Genomic DNA, 19,367 nt, shown 5'->3' on the forward strand with positions numbered 1-19,367 from the left:
GGCAAGTCATGTTGCAGCTGTAGAGAACCTTAGTTAGGCCACACTTAGATTATCGCGTGCAATTCTGGTCGCCACACTACCAGAAGGACGTGGAGGCTTTGGAGAGGTTACAGAAGAGGTTTACCAGGATGTTGCCTGGTCTGGAGGGCATTAGCTATGAGGAGAGGTTGGAAAAACTCGGATTGTTTTCACTGGAACGACAGAGGTGGAGGGGCGACATGATAGAGGTTTACAAAGTTATGAGCGGCATGGACAGAGTGGTTAGTCAGAAGCTTTTTCCCAGGGTGGAAGAGTCAGTTACTAGGGGATATAGGTTTAAGGTGCGAGGGGCAAAGTTTAGAGGGGATGTGCGAGGCAAGTTTTTTACACAGAGGGTGGTGAGTGCCTGGAACTTGCTGCCAGGGGAGGTGGTGGAAGCAGATACGATAGCAACGTTTAAGAGACATCTTGACAAATTCATGAATAGGAAGGGAATAGAGGGATATGGGCCCCGGAAGTGCAGAAGGTGTTAGTTTAGGCAGGCATCAAGATCGGCGCAGGCTTGGAGGGCCGAATGGCCTGTTCCTGTGCTGTACTGTTCTTTGTTCTTTATTCTATGTCCCCTGGTTCTCGTATATCCTTCTGTAGATGAGGAGACCAAAACTGTACACAACACTCCAGGTTCGGTCTCACCAAGGCTCTATACAATTGCAGCAAGACTACTTTACTCCTGTACTCATAACATTTGCCTTCCTCATTGCTTGCTGCACCTGCAATCTAGCTTTTAGTGACTTGTGAACAAGGACACCTACTACTGATGTCAAACTAACAGGTCTGTAGCTCCCCGTTTTCACTTTCCCTCTTTTCTTAAATGGTGGGGTTACATTTGCTACTTTGCAGATAACCACCAATGCATCCACTCTATAGCCACCTCCTTCAACACTCGTCATCCAGGGAGCTTTGGCTTTGGTTGCCCTACCTGTCCACCTTGTGGGAATGTACCTCGACTGTACCCAATCTATCCCTTCTTTAAAGGCATCCCATTGTACTGTTACAGTTTTGCCTGCCAATCTCTGCTTCCAATTTACCTGGGACAGGTCCATTCTCACCCCATTAAAATTGGCCCTCCTCAAATTCAGTATTTTTATTTTCGATTGCTTTGCTTCCTTTTAACGAAAAGGAATCTTCCTTAAGGAAGGCATTAAAAGATACAAAATACAATTCAATTGGGTTGATAAAGATATGTGGTTAATGTGGTGGACATGGATTTCCAAAAGGCATTTGATAAAGTACTACATAACAGGCTTGCCAGCAATGTTGAAGCCCATGGAATAAAAGGGGCAATGACATCATGGATATGAAGTTGGCTGAGTGATAGGAACCAGAGATAGACTGCAGGAAGGTGCACAATGGTGCTCCCCAGAGGTCGTTATAGGTGAGAGGGCAGGTTGAGAAAATGGTTAATAAGGCATGCGGGACCCTGGGCTTTATAAATAGAGGCATAGAATGCAAAATCAAGGAAGTTATGATGAACCTTCATAAAACACTGGTTTGGTCTCAACTGAAGCATTATATCCAATCTGGGCACTGCACTTTAGGAAGGATGTGAAATCTTTAGAGAAGGTGCAGAAAAGATTTACGAGAATGGTTCCGGGGCTGAAGAACTTCAGTTATGTGGAGAGATTGGGGAAGTTGTGAGACTTCTTAGAGATGAGGAAGTTGAGAGGAGATTTGATAGAAATGTTCAAAATCATGAGGGGTCTAAACAGGGCAGATAGGGAAAAATTGTTCCCATTGGCAGAAGGGTTGAGAAGCAGAGGACACCGACTTAATATGATTGACAAAAAAAAAATGGCGACATGAGGAAAAACTTTTTTCACGCAGTGAATGGTTATGATATGGAATGCACTGCCTGAAAGAATGGTGGGGGTAGAGTCAAACAAGGTTTTCAAACGGAATTGGATAAGCAGCTGAAGGAAAATAATTTGCAGAACCACAGGGTAAGGGCAAGGGAGTGGAACTAGCGAAATTGCTCTTGCACAGAGCTGGCACAAGCTCAATAGGCTGAATGGCCTCCATTTGTGCTTTAACCATTCTACAATTTTAGCTCTACACACGAGTCTTCCAGATTGTCAGCAAAGCCCAGCTGGTTCACTGCTGCTCTTCAGAGAAGAGTGGTACCCTCAATATCCAGGCTGGCTGACATGTGAATTCAGCCCCTACTTTATGTTTGATTCTTAATGCCCTTTGAAGTGGTGTGACAAGTTGTTACGAGTAACTCCTGAAGGGCAATAATTGTTGCCTTCCAGTGCCCTTTGTGATTGCCAATTATGGACAGTTTTGTTCCATAGGTCAATGTTCACCAGGGACTGGGATTGAGACTCCTGAAATTCACTTTTTTTTTATTCGTTCCTGTGAAGTGAGCATCGCTGGCAAGGCCAACATTTGTTGCCCATCCATAATTTCCCTTGAAAAGGTGGGGGTGAGTCACCTTCTTGAACTGCTGCAGTCCGTCTGGTGTAGGAAGGGAGTTCCAGGATTTTGACCCAGTGACAGTGAAGGAATGGCGATATAGTTCCAAATCAGGATGGTGTGTGGTTTGGAGGAGAACTTGCAGGTGGTGGTGCTCCCATGCAGCTGCTGCCCTTGTTCTTCTAGGTGGTAGAGGTCGCAGGTTTGCAAGGTGCTGTCTAAGGAGGCTTGGCCAGTTGCTACAGTGCAACTTGTAGATGGTACACACTGCTGCCACTGTGCGCCAGTGGTGGAGGGAGGGAATGTTTAAGGTGGTGGATGGGGTGCCAATCAAGCGGGCAAGATGGTGTCAAGCTTCTTGACTGTTGTTGGAGCTGCACTCATCCAGGCAAGTGGAGAGTATTCCATCACACTCCTGACTTATGCCTTGTAGCTGATGGACAGGCTTTGGGAAGTTAGGAGGTGAGTTATTTGCCACAGGATTCCCAGCCTTTGACCTGCTGTTGTAGCTACTGTATTTATATGGCTGGTCCAGTTACGTTTCTGGTCAATGGTAACCCCCAGGATGTTGATGGTTCATGTTTCCTCCTTACAACACCCAATGGATTCAGATCTTGTTCCAAGATATGAAAGGCCAGAACCCAACTCACTCTCACACCAAACTCCTTTCTCCCTTTGTTTCCACTCATATTATTTATGCAGAGATTCAGTAATGAAAACCTACCGATGCAGACAATGTCCATGAATCCATACATTCCGTAGCAGATCTGGAAGAGCAAGTCCTGCCTCTGCCACTTTGCTGATGGGCTGATCGTTGACCAGATGAGCCAGGAAATGCTTGCGATGAGAAACAAGGAGCCGAGGATTGCAGCTGCAATTTGAACTCTCTCAATCACCGTCAGGGATATTGCCTGCCACTGGGGGTCAGAGCAAAAAGTGGTCAAACTCTTTATTCATGGTTGTTACAGGAGGACACTGCATTGTGCAGAGTAATGTCAGTATATTTGCAGTGTAGTTTACAGTTTGCTTACACATAACAAATATCATAGGTGCACAATCAGGAATAACAATGTATATCAAGTAATGCAAAAATAACCCATGATATAGGAATGAACAAAATATAGAGCAGGAGGAAAGATTCAGAAGGGTGACCAAAAGCTTGGCCAAAGAAGTGTGTTTTAAGGGCAATAAAGGAGAGGCAGATGAAAGGGTTTAGGGAAGGAATTCCAGAGCCAGAGACCTAGGCAGCTGGAAGCAGGGCTGCCAGTGGTGGGGCAGAGGAAGATGGGTGTGGACTAGAGGTAGGAATCAAAGCAATAAGGAATTTGTGGAGGGTTGTAGGGCTGGAGGAGGTTATAGATAGGGAGTATTAATCAATACACTAAGAGTAAGAGGATAACTAAGGAGAGAGTAGAGCCCATAAAAGACCAAAAAAAGTAACCTACGTGTAGGAGTGGAAGATGTTGGTATTGTTCTTAATGAATACTTTGCGTCTGTCTTCACAAAAGAGGGGGACGATGCAGATGTTGCAGTTAAGGAAGAGGGGTGTGAAGTATTTGATGTGATAAACATAGGAAGAGAGGAAGTATTAATGGGATTAGCATCCTTGAAAGTTGATAAATCACCAGGGCCAGATGAAATTTACCCCAGGTTGTTGAAAGAAACCAGAGAGGAAATAGTGGAAGGTCTGACCATCATTTTCCAGTCCTCACTGGATACAGGTGTGGTGCCGGAGGATTGGAGGAATGCTAATGTTGTACCTCTGTTTAAAACTGAAACGAGGGATAGAGCGAATAATTACAGGCCAGTCAGTCTAACCTCAGTAGTGGGCAAATTATTGGAATCTCTTCTGAGGGACAGGATAAACTGTCACTCAGAGGCACAGATTAATTAAGGATAGTTAGCATGGATTTGTTAAGGGAAGATCTTGTTACACCAACTTGATCAAATTTTTTAAAGAAGTAACAAGGAAGATAGATAAGGGTAGTGCAGTTGATGTGGTCTACGTGGATTTTAGCAAGGCTTTTGACAAAGTCCCACATGGCAGACTGGTTAAAAAAATAAAATTCCATGGGATCTAGGAAAATGTAGCAAGGTGGATACAAAATTGGCTCAGTGGCAGGAAACAAAGGGTAATTGTTGACGGGTGTTTTTGCGACTGGAGGGCTGTTTCCAGTGGCGTTCTGCAGGGCTCAGTACTGGATCCCCTGCTTTTTGTGGTATATATTAACGATTTGGACATAAATGTAGGGGGCATGATCAAGAAGTTTGCAGACGACACAAAGATTGGCCATGTGGTAGATAGCGAGGAAGATAACTGTAGACTGCAGGAAGATATTGATGGACTGATCAGGTGGGCAGAAAAGTGGCAAATGGAATTCAACTTGGAGAAATGTGAGGTGATGCATTTGGGGAGGTCATAGAAACATATAAACATAGAAAATAGGAACAGGAGTAGGCCATTATGCCCTTCGAGCCTGCTCCACCATTCATTATGATCATGGCTGATCATCCAACTCAGTAACCTGTTCCCACATTCGCCCCATACCCTTTGATCCTTTTAGACCAAAGAGCTACATCTAACTCCTTCTTGAAAATATACAATGTTTTGGCCTCAACTGCTTTCTGTGGTCGCGAATTCCACAGGTTCATCACTCTCTGGGTGAAGAAATTTCTCCTCAACTCAGTCCTGAAAGGTTTACCCCATATCCTGAGACTATGACCCCTGGTTCTGGACTCCCCCACCATCGGGAACATCCTTCCTGCATCGTCAAGTCCTGTTAGAATTTTATAGGTTTCTTTGAGATTCCCCCCTCACTCTTCTGAACTCCAGCATATATAATCCTAGCCGAATCAATCTTTCCTCATACGTCAGTCCCGTCATCCCAGGAATCAGTCTGGTAAACCTTCGCTGCACTCCCTCTATAGCAAGAACCTCCTTCCTTAGATAAGGAGACCAAAACCACAGGTATGGCTTCACCAAGGCCCTGTATAATTGCAGCAAGACATCCCTGCTCCTGTACTCGAATCCTCTCGCTATGAAGGCGAACATGCCATTTGCCTTTTTACCACCTGTTGCACCTGCATGCTTACCTTCAGCGACTGGTGCACAAAAACACCCAGGTCTTGTTGTATATTCCCCTCTCTCAGTTTATAGCCGTTCAGATAATAATCTGCCTTCCTGTTTTTGCTACCAAAGTGGATAACCTCACATTTATCCACATTATACTGCATCTGCCATGCATTAGCCCACTCACTCAACTTGTCCAAATCACCCTGAAGCCTCTCTGCATCCTCCTCACAACTCACCCTCCCACCCAGTTTTGTGTCATCTGCAAATATGGAGATATTACATTTAGTTCCCTCATCTAAATCATTAATATATATTGTGAACAGCTGGGGTCCTAGAACCGATCCCTGTGGTACCCCACTAATCACTGTCTGCCCTTCGGAAAAAGACCCATTTATCCCTACTCTTTGTTTCCTGTCTGCCAACCAATTTTCTATCCATCGCAATACACTATCCCCAATCCCATGCACTTTAATTTTACATGTTAATCTCTTATGTGGGAATTTGTCGAAAGCCTTCTGAAAGTCCAAATAAACCACATTCACTGGCACCCCTCATCAACTCTACTCGTTACATCCTCGAAGAATTCTAGTAGATTTGTCAAGCATGATTTCCCTTTCATAAATCCATGCTGACTCTGTCCGATTCTACCACTGTTCTCGAAGTGCTCTGCTATAAAATCTTTGATAATGGACTCTAGAATTTTCCCCACTAATGACGTCAGGCTGACTGGTCTATAATTCCCTGCTTTCGCTCTCCCTCCCTTTTTAAATAGTGGGGTTACATTAGCTACCCTCCAATCTGTAGGAACTGTTCCAGAGTCTATAGAATCTTGGAAGATGACCACCAATGCATCCACTATTTCGAGGGTCACTTCCTTAAGTGCTGTGGGATGCAAACCATCAGGCCCTGGGGATTTATCGGCCTTCAATCCCATCAATTTCCCCAACACCATTTCTCTACTCGTACTGATTTCTTTCAGTTCCTCTCTGTCACTAGGCCCTGTGTTCCCCAACTGTTCTGGTATGATATTTGTGTCCTTCCTTGTGAAGACAGAACCAAAGTATGCATTTAGTTGGTCAGCCATTTCTTTGTTCCCCATAATAAATTCCCCTGTTTCTGACTGTCAGGGACCTACATTTGTCTTCACCAATCTTTTGCTCTTCACATACCTATAGAAACTTTTACAGTCAGTTTTTATGTTCCCCGCAAGCTTGCTCTCGTACTCTATTTTCCCCTTCTTAATCAATTCCTTGGTCCTCCTTTGCTGAAATCTAAACTGCTCCCAATCCTCAGGTCTGTTGATTTTTCTGGCACATTTATATGCCTCTTCTTTGGATCTAATGCTATCTCTAATTTCCCTTGTAAGTCTACATTTTCCGTTTTACTTTTGTGCCAGACAGGGAAAAACAATTTTTTTTTTTTTTAGAATATTACAGCGCAGTACAGGCCCTTCGGCCCTCGATGTTGCGCCGACCTGTGAAACCATCTGACCTACACTATTCCATTTTCATCCATATGTCTATCCAATGACCACTTAAATGCCCATAAAGTTGGCGAGTCTACTACTGTTGCAGGCAGGGCGTTCCACGCCCCTACTACTCTCTGAGTAAAGAAACTACCTCCGACATCTGTCCTATATCTATCACCCCTCAACTTAAAGCTATGTCCCCTCGTGTTTGCCATCACCATCCGAGGAAAAGGACTCTCACTATCCACCCTATCTAACCCTCTGATTATCTTATATGTCTCTATTAAGTCACCTCTCCTCCTCCTTCTCTCTAACGAAAACAACCTCAAGTCCCTCAGCCTTTCCTCGTAAGACCTTCCCTCCATACCAGGCAACATCCTAGTAAATCTCCTCTGCACCCTTTCCAAAGCTTCCACATCCTTCCTATAATGCGGTGACCAGAACTGCACGCAATACTCCAGGTGCGGTCTCACCAGAGTTTTGTACAGCTGCAGCATGACCTCGTGGCTCCGAAACTCGATCCCCCTACTAATAAAAGCTAACACACCATATGCCTTCTTATCAGCCCTATTAACCTGGGTAGCAACCTTCAGGGATTTATGTACCTGGACACCAAGATCTCTCTGTTCATCTACACTACCAAGAATCTTCCCATTAGCCCAGTACTCTGCATTCCTGTTACTCCTTCCAAAGTGAATCACCTCACACTTTTCCGCATTAAATTCCATTTGCCATCTCTCAGCCCAGCTCTGCAGCCTATCTATGTCCCTCTGTACCCTACAACATCCTTCGGCACTATCCACAACTCCACCGACCTTAGTGTCATCCGCAAATTTACTAACCCACCCTTCTACACCCTCTTCCAGGTCATTTATAAAAATGACAAACAGCAGTGGCCCCAAAACAGATCCTTGCAGTACACCACTAGTAACTAAACTCCAGGATGAACATTTGCCATCAACCACCACCCTCTGTCTTCTTTCAGCTAGCCAATTTCTGATCCAAAGCTCTAAATCACCTTCAATCCCATACTTCCGTATTTTCTGCAATAGCCTACCGTGGGGAACCTTATCAAACGCCTTACTGAAATCCATATACACCACATCCACTGCTTTACCCTCATCCACCTGTTTGGTCACCTTCTCGAAAAACTCAATAAGGTTTGTGAGGCACGACCTACCCTTCACAAAACCGTGCTGACTATCGCTAATGAACTTATTCTTTTCTAGATGATTATAAATCCTGTCTCTTTTCACCTTTTCCAACATTTTACCCACAACCGAAGTAAGGCTCACAGGTCTATAATTACCAGGGCTGTCTCTACTCCCCTTCTTGAACAAGGGGACAACATTTGCTATCCTCCAGTCTTCCGGCACTATTCCTGTCGACAATGACGGCATAAAGATCAAGGACAAAGGCTCTGCAATCTCCTCCCTGGCTTCCCAGAGAATCCTAGGATAAATCTCATCTGGCCCAGGGGACTTATCTATTTTCACACTTTCCAAAATTGCTAACACCTCCTCCTTGTGAACCTCAATCCCATCTAGCCTAGTAGCCTGAATCTCAGTATTCTCCTCGACAACATTTTCTTTCTCTACTGTAAATACTGACGAAAAATATTCATTTAACGCTTCCCCTATCTCCTCTGATTCCACACACAACTTCCCACTACTATCCTTGATTGGCCCTAATCTAACTCTAGTCATTCTTTTATTTCTGATATACCTATAGAAAGCCTTCGGGTTTTCCTTGATCCTATCCGCCAATGACTTCTCGTGTCCTCTCCTCGCTCTTCTTAGCTCTCCCTTTAGATCCTTCCTGGCTAGCTTGTAACTCTCAAGCGCCCTAACTGAGCCTTTACGTCTCATCCTAACATAAGCCTTCTTCTTCCTCTTGACAAGCGCTTCAAATTCTTTAGTAAGCCACGGCTCCCTCGCTCGACAACTTCCTCCCTGCCTGACAGGTACATACTTATCAAGGACACGCAGTAGCTGCTCCTGGAATAAGCTCCACATTTCGATTGTGCCCATCCCCTGCAGTTTCCTTCCCCATCCTACGCATCCTAAATCTTGCCTAATCGCATCATAATTTCCTTTCCCCCAGCTATAATTCTTGCCCTGCGGTATATACCTGTCCCTGCCCATCGCTAAGGTAAACCTAACCGAATTGTGATCACTATCACCAAAGTGCTCACCTACATCTAAATCTAACACCTGGCCGGGTTCATTACCCAGTACCAAATCCAATGTGGCATCGCCCCTGGTTGGCCTGTCCACATACTGTGTCAGAAAACCCTCCTGCACACACTGGACAAAAACTGACCCATCTAAAGTACTCGAACTATAGTATTTCCAGTCAATATTTGGAAAGTTAAAGTCCCCCATAACAACTACCCTGTTACTCTCGCCCCTGTCGAGAATCATCTTCGCTATCCTTTCCTCTACATCTCTGGAACTATTCGGAGGTCTATAGAAGACTCCCAACAGGGTGACCTCTCCTCTCCTGTTTCTAACCTCGGCCCATACTACCTCAGTAGACGAGTCCTCAAATGTCCTTTCTGTCGCTGTAATAGTCTCCTTGATTAACAATGCCACACCCCCCCCTCTTTTACCATCTTCTCTGTTCTTACTGAAACATCTAAATCCCGGAACCTGCAACATCCATTCCTGCCCCTGCTCTACCCATGTCTCCGAAATGGCCACAACATCGAGATCCCAGGTACCAACCCATGCTGCAAGCTCACCCACCTTATTCCGGATGCTCCTGGCGTTGAAGTAGACACACTTTAAACCAAGTTCTTGCTTGCCAGTGCCCTCTTGCGTCCTTGTAACCTTATCCCTGACCTCACTACTCTCAACATCCTGTACACTGGCACTACAATTTAGGTTCCCATTCCCCTGCTGAATTAGTTTAAACCCCCCCGAAGAGCACTAGCAAATCTCCCCCCCCAGGATATTGGTACCCCTCTAGTTCAGGTGAAGACCATCCTGTTTGTAGAGGTCCCACCTACCCCAGAAAGAGCCCCAATTATCCAGGAAACCAAAACCCTCCCTCCTGCACCATCCCTGCAGCCACATGTTCAACTCCTCTCTCTCCCTATTCCTCGCTTCGCTATCACGTGGCACGGGCAACAACCCAGAGATAACAACTCTGTTTGTTCTCGCTCTAAGCTTCCACCCGAGCTCCCTGAATTTCTGTCTTAAATCCCCATCTCTCTTCCTACCTATGTCGTCGGTGCCTATGTGGACCACGACTTGGGGCTGCTCCCCCTCCCCCTTAAGGATCCCAAAAACACGATCCGAGACATCACGAACCCTGGCACCTGGGAGGCAACACATCAACCGTGAGTCTCTCTCGTTCCCACAGAACCTCCTATCTGTTCCCCTAACTATGGAGTCCCCAATGACTAATGCTCTGCTCCTCTTCCCCCTTCCCTTCTGAGCAACAGGGACAGACTCTGTGCCAGATACCTGTACCCCATTGCTTACCCCTGGTAAGTCGTCCCCCGCAACAGTATCCAAAACGGTATATCTGTTGTTGAAGGAAACGGCCACAGGGGATCCCTGCACTGCCTGCTGGTTCCCTCTCCTTCCCCTGACGGTAACCCATCTACCTACTTCTTTTACCTGAGGTGTGACTACCTCCCCATAACTCCTCTCAATAACCGCCTCCGCCTCCCGAATGATCCGAAGTTCATCCAGCTCCAGCTCCAGTTCCCTAACGCGGTTATCGAGGAGCTGGAGTTGGGTGCACTTCCCGCAGATGAAGTCAGCAGGGACACTCTTGGCGACCCTTACCTCCCACATTGTTGCAGTTCATCCATGAGCTCTTTGAATGTTTGCCATTGCCTATCCACTGTCATCCCTTTAAGTAACGTTTCCCAATCTGTCATAGCCAACTCGCGCCTCATACCTTTGTAGTTTCCTTTACTATGATTCAGGACCCTCATCTCAGAATCAACTACGTCACTCTCCATCTTGATGAAAAGTTCTATGGTTGCTCATCCCCAAGGGATCTCGCACAACTACATTGTCAATTATTCCTCTCTCATTCCACAATACCCAGTCTCGGATGGCCTGTTCAGTAGTTGTTTCCTCAACGTATTGGTCCAGAAAACCATCCCGTATACACTCCAAGAATTCCTCCTCTACGGTATTGTGACTAATTTGATTTGCCTAATTTATATGCAGATGAAAGTCGCCCATAATTACAGATGTTCCTTTATCATATGCGTCTCTAATTTTCTGTTTAATGCCATTTCCAACATCACCACTGCAGTTTGGGGGTCTATATACAACCTCCACTAACGCTTTTCACCCCTTAGTGTTTCTCAGCTTTACCCATACAGACTCCACATCGTCAGAGCTAATATTTTTCATCACTATTGCGTTAATTTCCCCTTTAACCAGCAATGCAACTCCACCGCCTTTTGCTTTTTGTCTGTCTTTCCTAAATGCTGAATATCCCTGGATGTTCATTTCCCATCCCTGGTCACCTTGCAGTCATGTCTCTGTAATCCCGACTATATCATACCCGTTTACATCAACTTGCGCGATTAATTCATCCACTTTATTGCGAATGCTCTGCACGTTAAGGCACAAAGCCTTAAGGCTTGTCTTTTTAACATTACTTTAGTTTTAGTTTTGGTTTAGAGATACAGCACTGAAACAGGCCCTTTGGCCCACCGAGTCTGTGCCGACCATCAACCACCCATTTATACTAATCCTACACTAATCCCATATTCCTACCACATCCCCACCTGTCCTTATATTTCCCTACCACCTACCTATTTTAGGGGCAATTTATAATGGCCAATTTACCTACCATCCTGCAAGTCTTTTGGCTTGTGGGAGGAAACCGGAGCACCCGGAGGAAACCCACGCAGACACAGGGAGAACTTGCAAACTCCACACAGGCAGTACCCAGAATTGAACCCGGGTCGCTGGAGCTGTGAGGCTGCAGTGCTAACCACTGCACCGCCCCTTTCCACTATTTTTCACTGTGTCCCTGTTTGATTCTGGCCCTTGATTTCTCTGTTTATCACTTCTTATTCCCCTTACTGTCTTTTGTTCTTGTCCTTGATCCCCCCTCCTCTGACTCCTTGCAAATGTTCCCATCCCCCTGCCATTTTAGTTTAAACCCTCCCCAACCACTCTAGCAAATACTCCCCCTAGGACATCAGTCCCGGTCCTACCCAGGTGTAACCTGTCCAGTTTGTACTGGTCCCACCTCCCCCAGAACCGGTCCCAATGTCCCAGGAATCTAAAACTCTCCCCCTCACACCATCTCTTCAGCCACGTATTCATCTGATATATCCTGCTATTTCTACTCTGACCAGCACGTGGCACTGGTAGTAATCCTGAGATCACTACCTTTGAGATCCTACTTTTCAACTTACTTCCTAACTCCCTATATTCTGCTTTTAGGACCTCATCCTTTTTTTAACCTATGGTGTTTGTACCAATGTGTACCACGACCACTGGCTGTTCACCCTCTCCCTTCAGAATGTCCTGTAACCGCTCTGAGACATCCTTGACCCTCGCACCAGGGAGGCAACATACCATCCTGGAGTCTTGTTTGTGGTCACAGAAACGCCTATCTATTCCCCTTACAATTGAATCCCCGATAAGTATTGCATTCCCACACTTTTTACTCCTCCCCTGTGCAGCAGAACCAACCGTGGTGCAATGAATTGGGCTGTTGCTGCTTTCCCCTGATAGGCCATTCCCCAAAACAGTATCCAAAGCAGTATATCTGTTTTACAGGGGAGTAGCCACAGGAGATTCCTGCACTGCCTGCCTAGTCCTCTTGCTCTGCCTGGTGGTCACCCATTCCCTTCCTGCCTATGGAGTCTGAGCCTGCGGTGTGACCACCTCTCTGTACGTGCTATCTACGATACTCTCCGTCTTGTGGTCAAACAGGCAAAGGAATACATGATTAATGGGAGAATACTGAGAGGTGTAGAGGAAGTCAGGGACCTTGGAGTGAATGTCCACAGACCCCTGAAGCTAGCAGGACAGGTCGATGGGATGGTTAAGAAGGCATATGGAATCTTTTCCTTTATTCGCCGAGGTATAGAATGTAAGAGCAGGGAGGTTATGCTGGAACTATATAAATCATTGGTTAGGCCACAACTTGAGTACTGTGTGCAGTTCTGGTCACCTCATTACAGAAAGGATGTAATTGCACTAGAGAGGGTACAGAGGAGATTTACGAGGATTTAAAAAAAAGCAAAATACTGCGGATGTTGGAAATTGGAAATAAAAACAGAAAGTCCTGGAAATACTCAGCAGGTCTGGCAGCATCTGTGGAGAGAGAAGCAGAGTTAACGTTTCAGGTCAGTGACCCTTCCTCAGAACTGGATTTATGAGGATGTTGTCAGGACTGGAAAAATGCAGCTATGAGGAAAGATTGGATAGGCTGGGGGTTGTTCTCCTTGGAACAGAGAAGGCTGAGAGGAGATCTGATTGAAATGTACAAAATTGTGAGGGGCCTGGATAGAGTAGAGGTGAAGGGTCTATTCACCTTCGCAAAGGTGACGAGGGGGCAGAGATTTCAAATGATTGGTAGAAAGATTAGAGGGAGATGAGGAAAAGTTTTTTCACCCAGAGGGTGGTGATGGTCTGGAACTCACTGCCTGAAAGGGTTGTTGAGGCAGAAACCCTCAACTCATTTAAAAGGTGCCTGGATGTGCACCTCAAGCTGTAACCTGCAGGGCTACGGACCAAATACTGGAGGGTGGGATTAGACTCGGTGGCTTGTTTTACGGCTGATGCAGACACGATGGGTGAAGTGGCCTCTTTCTGTGCCATAAACTTTCTATGATTCTATGGTTGCGATGCCATAAAAGGATTCAAATATCAGGCTGAGAATTTAAAATTTGAGTAATGGGTAAGCAGAAGCCCATGTAGGTCAGCAAGAACATGAGTGGTGGGAGAATGGAACTTCATGTACGATAGGATATGGACAACAGAGTTTTCAATCTGCTGAAATTTAGAAAGTGGAAGTCGAGAGACTGGCCAGAAGAGCACTGAAATAACCTGGAGGTGACAAAGGCATGGATGAGAGCATTTCAGGTGGAACAGGCTTTAGGGGCTGAATGGCCTGCTCCTGATCCTATGTTCTTTTCAGAAAGAGATGAGCTGAGTCCAGCTTGAAGACAGGCGATATTATGGAGGTGGAATTAGACAGTGTTTGTGATGGAGAGGATATGGAATTGGAATAAAAGCAAGACATGCTGGAGATACTCAGCACGTCTGGCAGCATTTGTGGAGAGAGAAGCAGAGTTAACGTTTCAGGTCAGTGACCTTCCATCAGAACTGGCAAAGGTTAGAAATGTAGCTTTTATTATATGGAATTGGAAGCTCAGTTCCAGGTCAAACAGGAGGTCTGAATAATCTCGTTCAGTTGATTAGAGAGTTACTCAGTGCTGCAGAAGGAACAGAAACTGATTTGGAGGAATTCACACATGGAATGCAGGAGAGGAGGGCATGGGTCTAGCAAGTGAGAAGACATTTAAGGACCTTGGAAAGTTGGAGATAGAACGGTCATTTATGAGGACAGAAGGGTCAAGGGTGCGAGTTTTGAGGAGGGTTGATGATGATCAATTTAAAAGGGAGGGGACATTACCCGAGGAGAGGGAACTGTTACTATCTGCTTTCATGGGGGCCAGGAAGGGAAGCTGACTAGTCAGGAATTTAGTGAGAATGGGGTCAAAGAGCAAGAGGTGAATTTCATGGATGAGATGAACTCAGAAAGGGCATGGGGATACATGGTGCAGGGCTAGGGTAAGAGGGTGGCTTGGGTTTATGGGCAAGACAAAGAATGGAAGCTAGAGAGCAACTGAATAGATGTTCTGCATCTTGGTCATGAAGAAATCCCTGAACTCCTCCCACTTGTAGCTGGAGGTTTCAGGAGAAGTGAGGAGGGGCTTAAGCAACAGGTTGGTGTAGAGAAAAGAAATGGGATTCTGTTGCTCTGTAGGATGATCCTAGAATAGTGAGTGATTTTGGAAGAGGAGAGTTTGATACGGTTGATCCGGGAATAGGCCAGCTATGCTCTAGCCTTGGACTCCAAGAGATAATGGAGAATGGAAGGCCAAAGTTTGGATATGCAGTTTTAAGCAACAAGGACAATTATTTTTTCAGGAAAGGAAGTGGGGTTCAAAGAGGGAAGGGAATGGGGGTGGTGAGGGATACAAGGAAGTGATTGGAGATGATTCAAATCTTGGCAATGGAGAGGTCATGGGGCGAGCGGGGTTGAGGAATCAGCTATCACTTTATATCGAGGAAAAGGATTAGGAATAAAGGTGGACTTGGGGAGATTGAAAGATGTGATTGGAGGCTTCAGCAAGTGACAAAGAGGGTAATTTTGACTTATGAGATAGTTTGAAATAGGTGATGGAAAATGGGCTGTTTGTTTTACATCTCTCCTGATTTTAATGGAAATAAAAATAGGGAGAATGTAAAATTCACTGAAATTTTCTATCACCATTTTACAACACCATGAAGATCACAATGAGCCCAAAGTGTGAAAGTCAGGAAGTCAATAGAATTATCTACAATAAGGTTCTACCTATAATGTACAGAAACAAAGGGAATGAGAAGTCTGGCTGATCCTGTTGGTACAAGTCCTGCAATCTGTGGGGAGAGGCAAAAGAACAGAGAGAAATCCCATGCCAATTTATGGGGGACACTCTGGGAAATTTCTCTCTGATCAACCAAGTTTCAGGACAGTAAGGTGACTGTCAGCCACAGCCCCCTGTACCCACCCACCCCTATACATTGTGACTGGGAGACACAGCCCCCTGTACCCACCCACCTCTATATACAGTGACTGGGAGACACAGCTCCCTGTACCCACCCACCCTTATACACAGTGACTGGGAGACACAGCCCCCTATACCCACCCACCCCTATATACTGTGACTGGGAGACACAGCCCCCTATACCCACCCACCCCTATATACAGTGACTGGGAGACACAGCCCCCTATACCCACCCACCCCTATACACAGTGACTGGGAGACACAGCTCCCTGTACCCACCCACCCCTATACACAGTGACTGTCAGCCACAGCCCCCTGTACCCACCCAACCCTATACACAGTGACTGGGAGGCACATTCCCCTACTACCCACCCACTTCTATACACAGTGACTGGCGGAGATAGCTCCCTAATACCCACCCACCCTGTACAGATAAGATTGAAAGGGCCTTGTTCATGAGTGAATAGACATTCTGGAGGGAATGATTGGTTTAACACCTACTACCAAGGCATAGTAGTATAAAAGCAAAATACTGCGGATGCTGGAAATCTGAAATAAAAATAAGAAATGCTGGAATTACTCAGCAGGTCTGGCAGCATCTGTGAAAAGAGAAGCAGAGTTAACGTTTCGGGTCAGTGACCCTTCTTCGGAACTGACAAATATTAGAAAAGTCACAGGTTATAAGCAAGTGAGGTGGGGGTGGGGCAAGAGATAACAAAGGAGGTCTGGATTGGACCAGGCCACATAGCTGACCAAAAGGTCACGGAGCAAAGGCAAACAATATCTTTCAACACACCATTAACATATTGTTTGCCTTTGCTCCGTGACCTTTTGGTCAGCTATGTGGCCTGGTCCAATCCAGACCTCCTTTGTTATCTCTTGCCCCACCCCCACCTCACTTGCTTATAACCTGTGACTTTTCTAATATTTGTCAGTTCCGAAGAAGGGTCACTGACCCGAAACGTTAACTCTGCTTCTCTTTCCACAGATGCTGCCAGACCTGCTGAGTGGTTCCAGCATTTCTTGTTTTTATACCAAAGCATAGTGTTGGACTGTCACTGATTTATGTTCATATACTGAGTATTGATGACGTCAGCTTTCACTATAAAGGAGCTTTCTAATAGCAAGTTGTGATTTAGCCAGTGACCATGTCAAAATCTGAACTGTGCAATGTTGACTTTCTGATTGAACAAAGAACAAAGAACAGTACAGCACAGGAACAGGCCATTCGGCCCTCCAAGCCTGCGCCGATCTTGATGCCTTCCTAAACAAAAACCTTCTGCACTTCCGGGGACTGTATCCCTCTATTCCCATCCTATTCATGTATTTGTCAAGATGCCTCTTAAACGTCGCTATCGTACCTGCTTCCACCACCTCCCCCGGCAGCAGGTTCCAGGCACTCACCACCCTTAATGTAAAGAACTTGCCTCGCCCATCCCCTCTAAACTTTGCCCCTCTCACCTTAAACGTATGTCCCCGAGTAACTGATTCTTCCACCCTGGGAAAAAGCTTCTGACTATCCAATCAGTCCATGCCACTCATAACTTTGTAAACCTCTATCATGTCACCCCTCCACCTCTGTCGTTCCAGTGAAAACAACCCGGGTTTATCCAATCTCTCCTCATAGCTAATGCCCTCCAGTACAGGCAACATCCTGGTAAACCTCTTCTGTACCCTCTCCAAAGCCTCCACGTCCTACTGGTAGTGTGGCGACCAGAATTGCACGCAATATTCTAAGTGTGGCCTAACTAAAGTTCTGTACAGCTGCAGCATGACTTGCTAATTTTTATACTCTATGCCCCGACCGATGAAGGCAAGCATGCCGTATGCCTTCTTGACTACCTTATCCACCTGCGTTGCCACTTTCAGTGACCTGTGGACCTGTACGCCCAGATCTCTCTGCCTGTCAATACTCCTAAGGGTTCTGCAATTAACTGTATACTTCCCACCTGCATTAGACCTTCCAAAATACATTACCTCACATTTGTCCGGTTTAAACTCCATCTGCCATTTCTCCGCCCAAGTCTCCAACCGATCTATATCCTGCTGTATCCTCTGACAATCCTCATCATTATCCGCAACTCCACCAACCTTTGTGTCGTCCGCAAACTTACTAATCAGACCAGCTACATTTTCCTCCAAATCATTTATATATACTACAAACAGCAAAGGTCCCAGCACTGATCCCTGCGGAACACCACTAGTCACATCCCTCCATTCTGAAAAGCACCCATCCACTGCTACTCTCTGTCTTCTATGACAGAGCCAGTTCTGTATCCATCTTGCCTGAAGAATTTTTCTTCAAAGCTTTCTCCAGTCTCCTGCCTTTGTGGTTTCATTAATCTGCTGAAGCCTGCCCAATGTGGCTGGATGGTTTTGTGACCCATTGGTAGCTGTGAAACGGTTCATAAGACTCAACTAGCCAAGCCAATATCTTTACTGCTGAAGGCTAATCTTCAGCAGATGTGTATACAGTGGCTTGGTTGCTAAATGAAACATCCAGCCCTTTGGGCAATTCATTTACTATTTGTGGGATCTTGCTCTACATGCATTGGCTGGCACATTTGCCTACAATATGAAACCAACTGTGCTGCCTTGCAGGTGAAGCATTCTGGGATATTCTGAGAGACATGAGTAGTTGGATAAATTCACATCTGTCTCGCAGTTAGTCTTGGCCTGAAATGTAAGAACCAGGATAGTTCCATGCCCAGTTGATCTTGACTGAGGAGGCAGATGCTCTCAGCACCCCTAGGTTAGGGAGTGAAAGGTCAGCTGGGGTTCCTGTTCCTGAATACTATCCAGTGACCCCTGTGAGAAATTGCATGTGTGTAAGCTTTAGGAAAACACAAAAGACCCCCATAAATGGAAAGTCCACTGACCCATGGTCTAGGCTCAGTATTGGGGAATGACCCCTTGGGTGAGGCCAACTGATGGGAAGTGATTGTTTGGGTGAAGCAGTGATCCTTCTCTAAAAGAGTCAGTGCCTTCAGGAGGGAAGGGATAGGAGCTCAGAGTAAAACAAATGTAGAAAAAATGGGTGGTACCTGGAGGGGATTCTTTGCACTGATGGCAATGACGTGGTATTTGTAGTAACACAGCTCACAACTCCAGGATCCCCGCTCACTGATCCATTTTATTAGGCAAGGTTGGTGCGTACAGCGAACAGATCCAGCACAACGACATGGGCTCAGCAAATCCCCCTAAATGACAGCAACAGGCACAGTGGAGGTGTGACTAACAGGACAGCAGCACAGGACATACTGATATAACAGAGTAATCATTAATCAATGTAATAGAGGAACAGACCACTGACAGAATTTTTATTCATTCTTGGGATGTAGGCATCGCTGGCAAAGCCAGCAGTTATTATCCATCCCTTGTTGCCCTTCAAATCATAGAAATAGAAATTATACAAATATACAGCATTGACGGTCAATCGCTCCATCATGTCCAGGCCACTGATAAATAGCCATCCAATCTAATCCCACTTTCCAACTCTTGGTCGGCACGGCGCTTCAAGTGCATATCCAAGTACTTTTTAAATGTTAAGAGGCTTTCTGCCTCTACCGCCCTTTCAGGTAGCGAGTTCCAGATCCCCACCACCCTCT

The 19,367-nt window shown here is 45.8% G+C and overlaps 1 protein-coding gene across 1 annotated transcript in view; it reads right to left on the reverse strand.

Annotated features, from left to right (window-relative positions):
• The window catches only part of LOC137371651 (E3 ubiquitin-protein ligase MARCHF4-like), a 107,493-nt gene that overhangs the window by 39,008 nt on the left and 49,118 nt on the right, over positions 1–19,367 (reverse strand). The window contains exons 2-3 of the mRNA XM_068034445.1: positions 18,804–18,959; positions 3,176–3,368 (exon numbers count right to left, since the gene is read on the reverse strand). Of these exons, the coding sequence (XP_067890546.1) occupies positions 3,176–3,368; positions 18,804–18,959 (349 nt within the window). The remainder of the gene's footprint in view (positions 1–3,175; positions 3,369–18,803; positions 18,960–19,367) is intronic.

The sequence above is a fragment of the Heterodontus francisci genome, chromosome 7 (assembly GCF_036365525.1).
Source record: "Heterodontus francisci isolate sHetFra1 chromosome 7, sHetFra1.hap1, whole genome shotgun sequence".
In the NCBI taxonomy this organism is placed as follows: Eukaryota; Metazoa; Chordata; class Chondrichthyes; order Heterodontiformes; family Heterodontidae; genus Heterodontus; species Heterodontus francisci.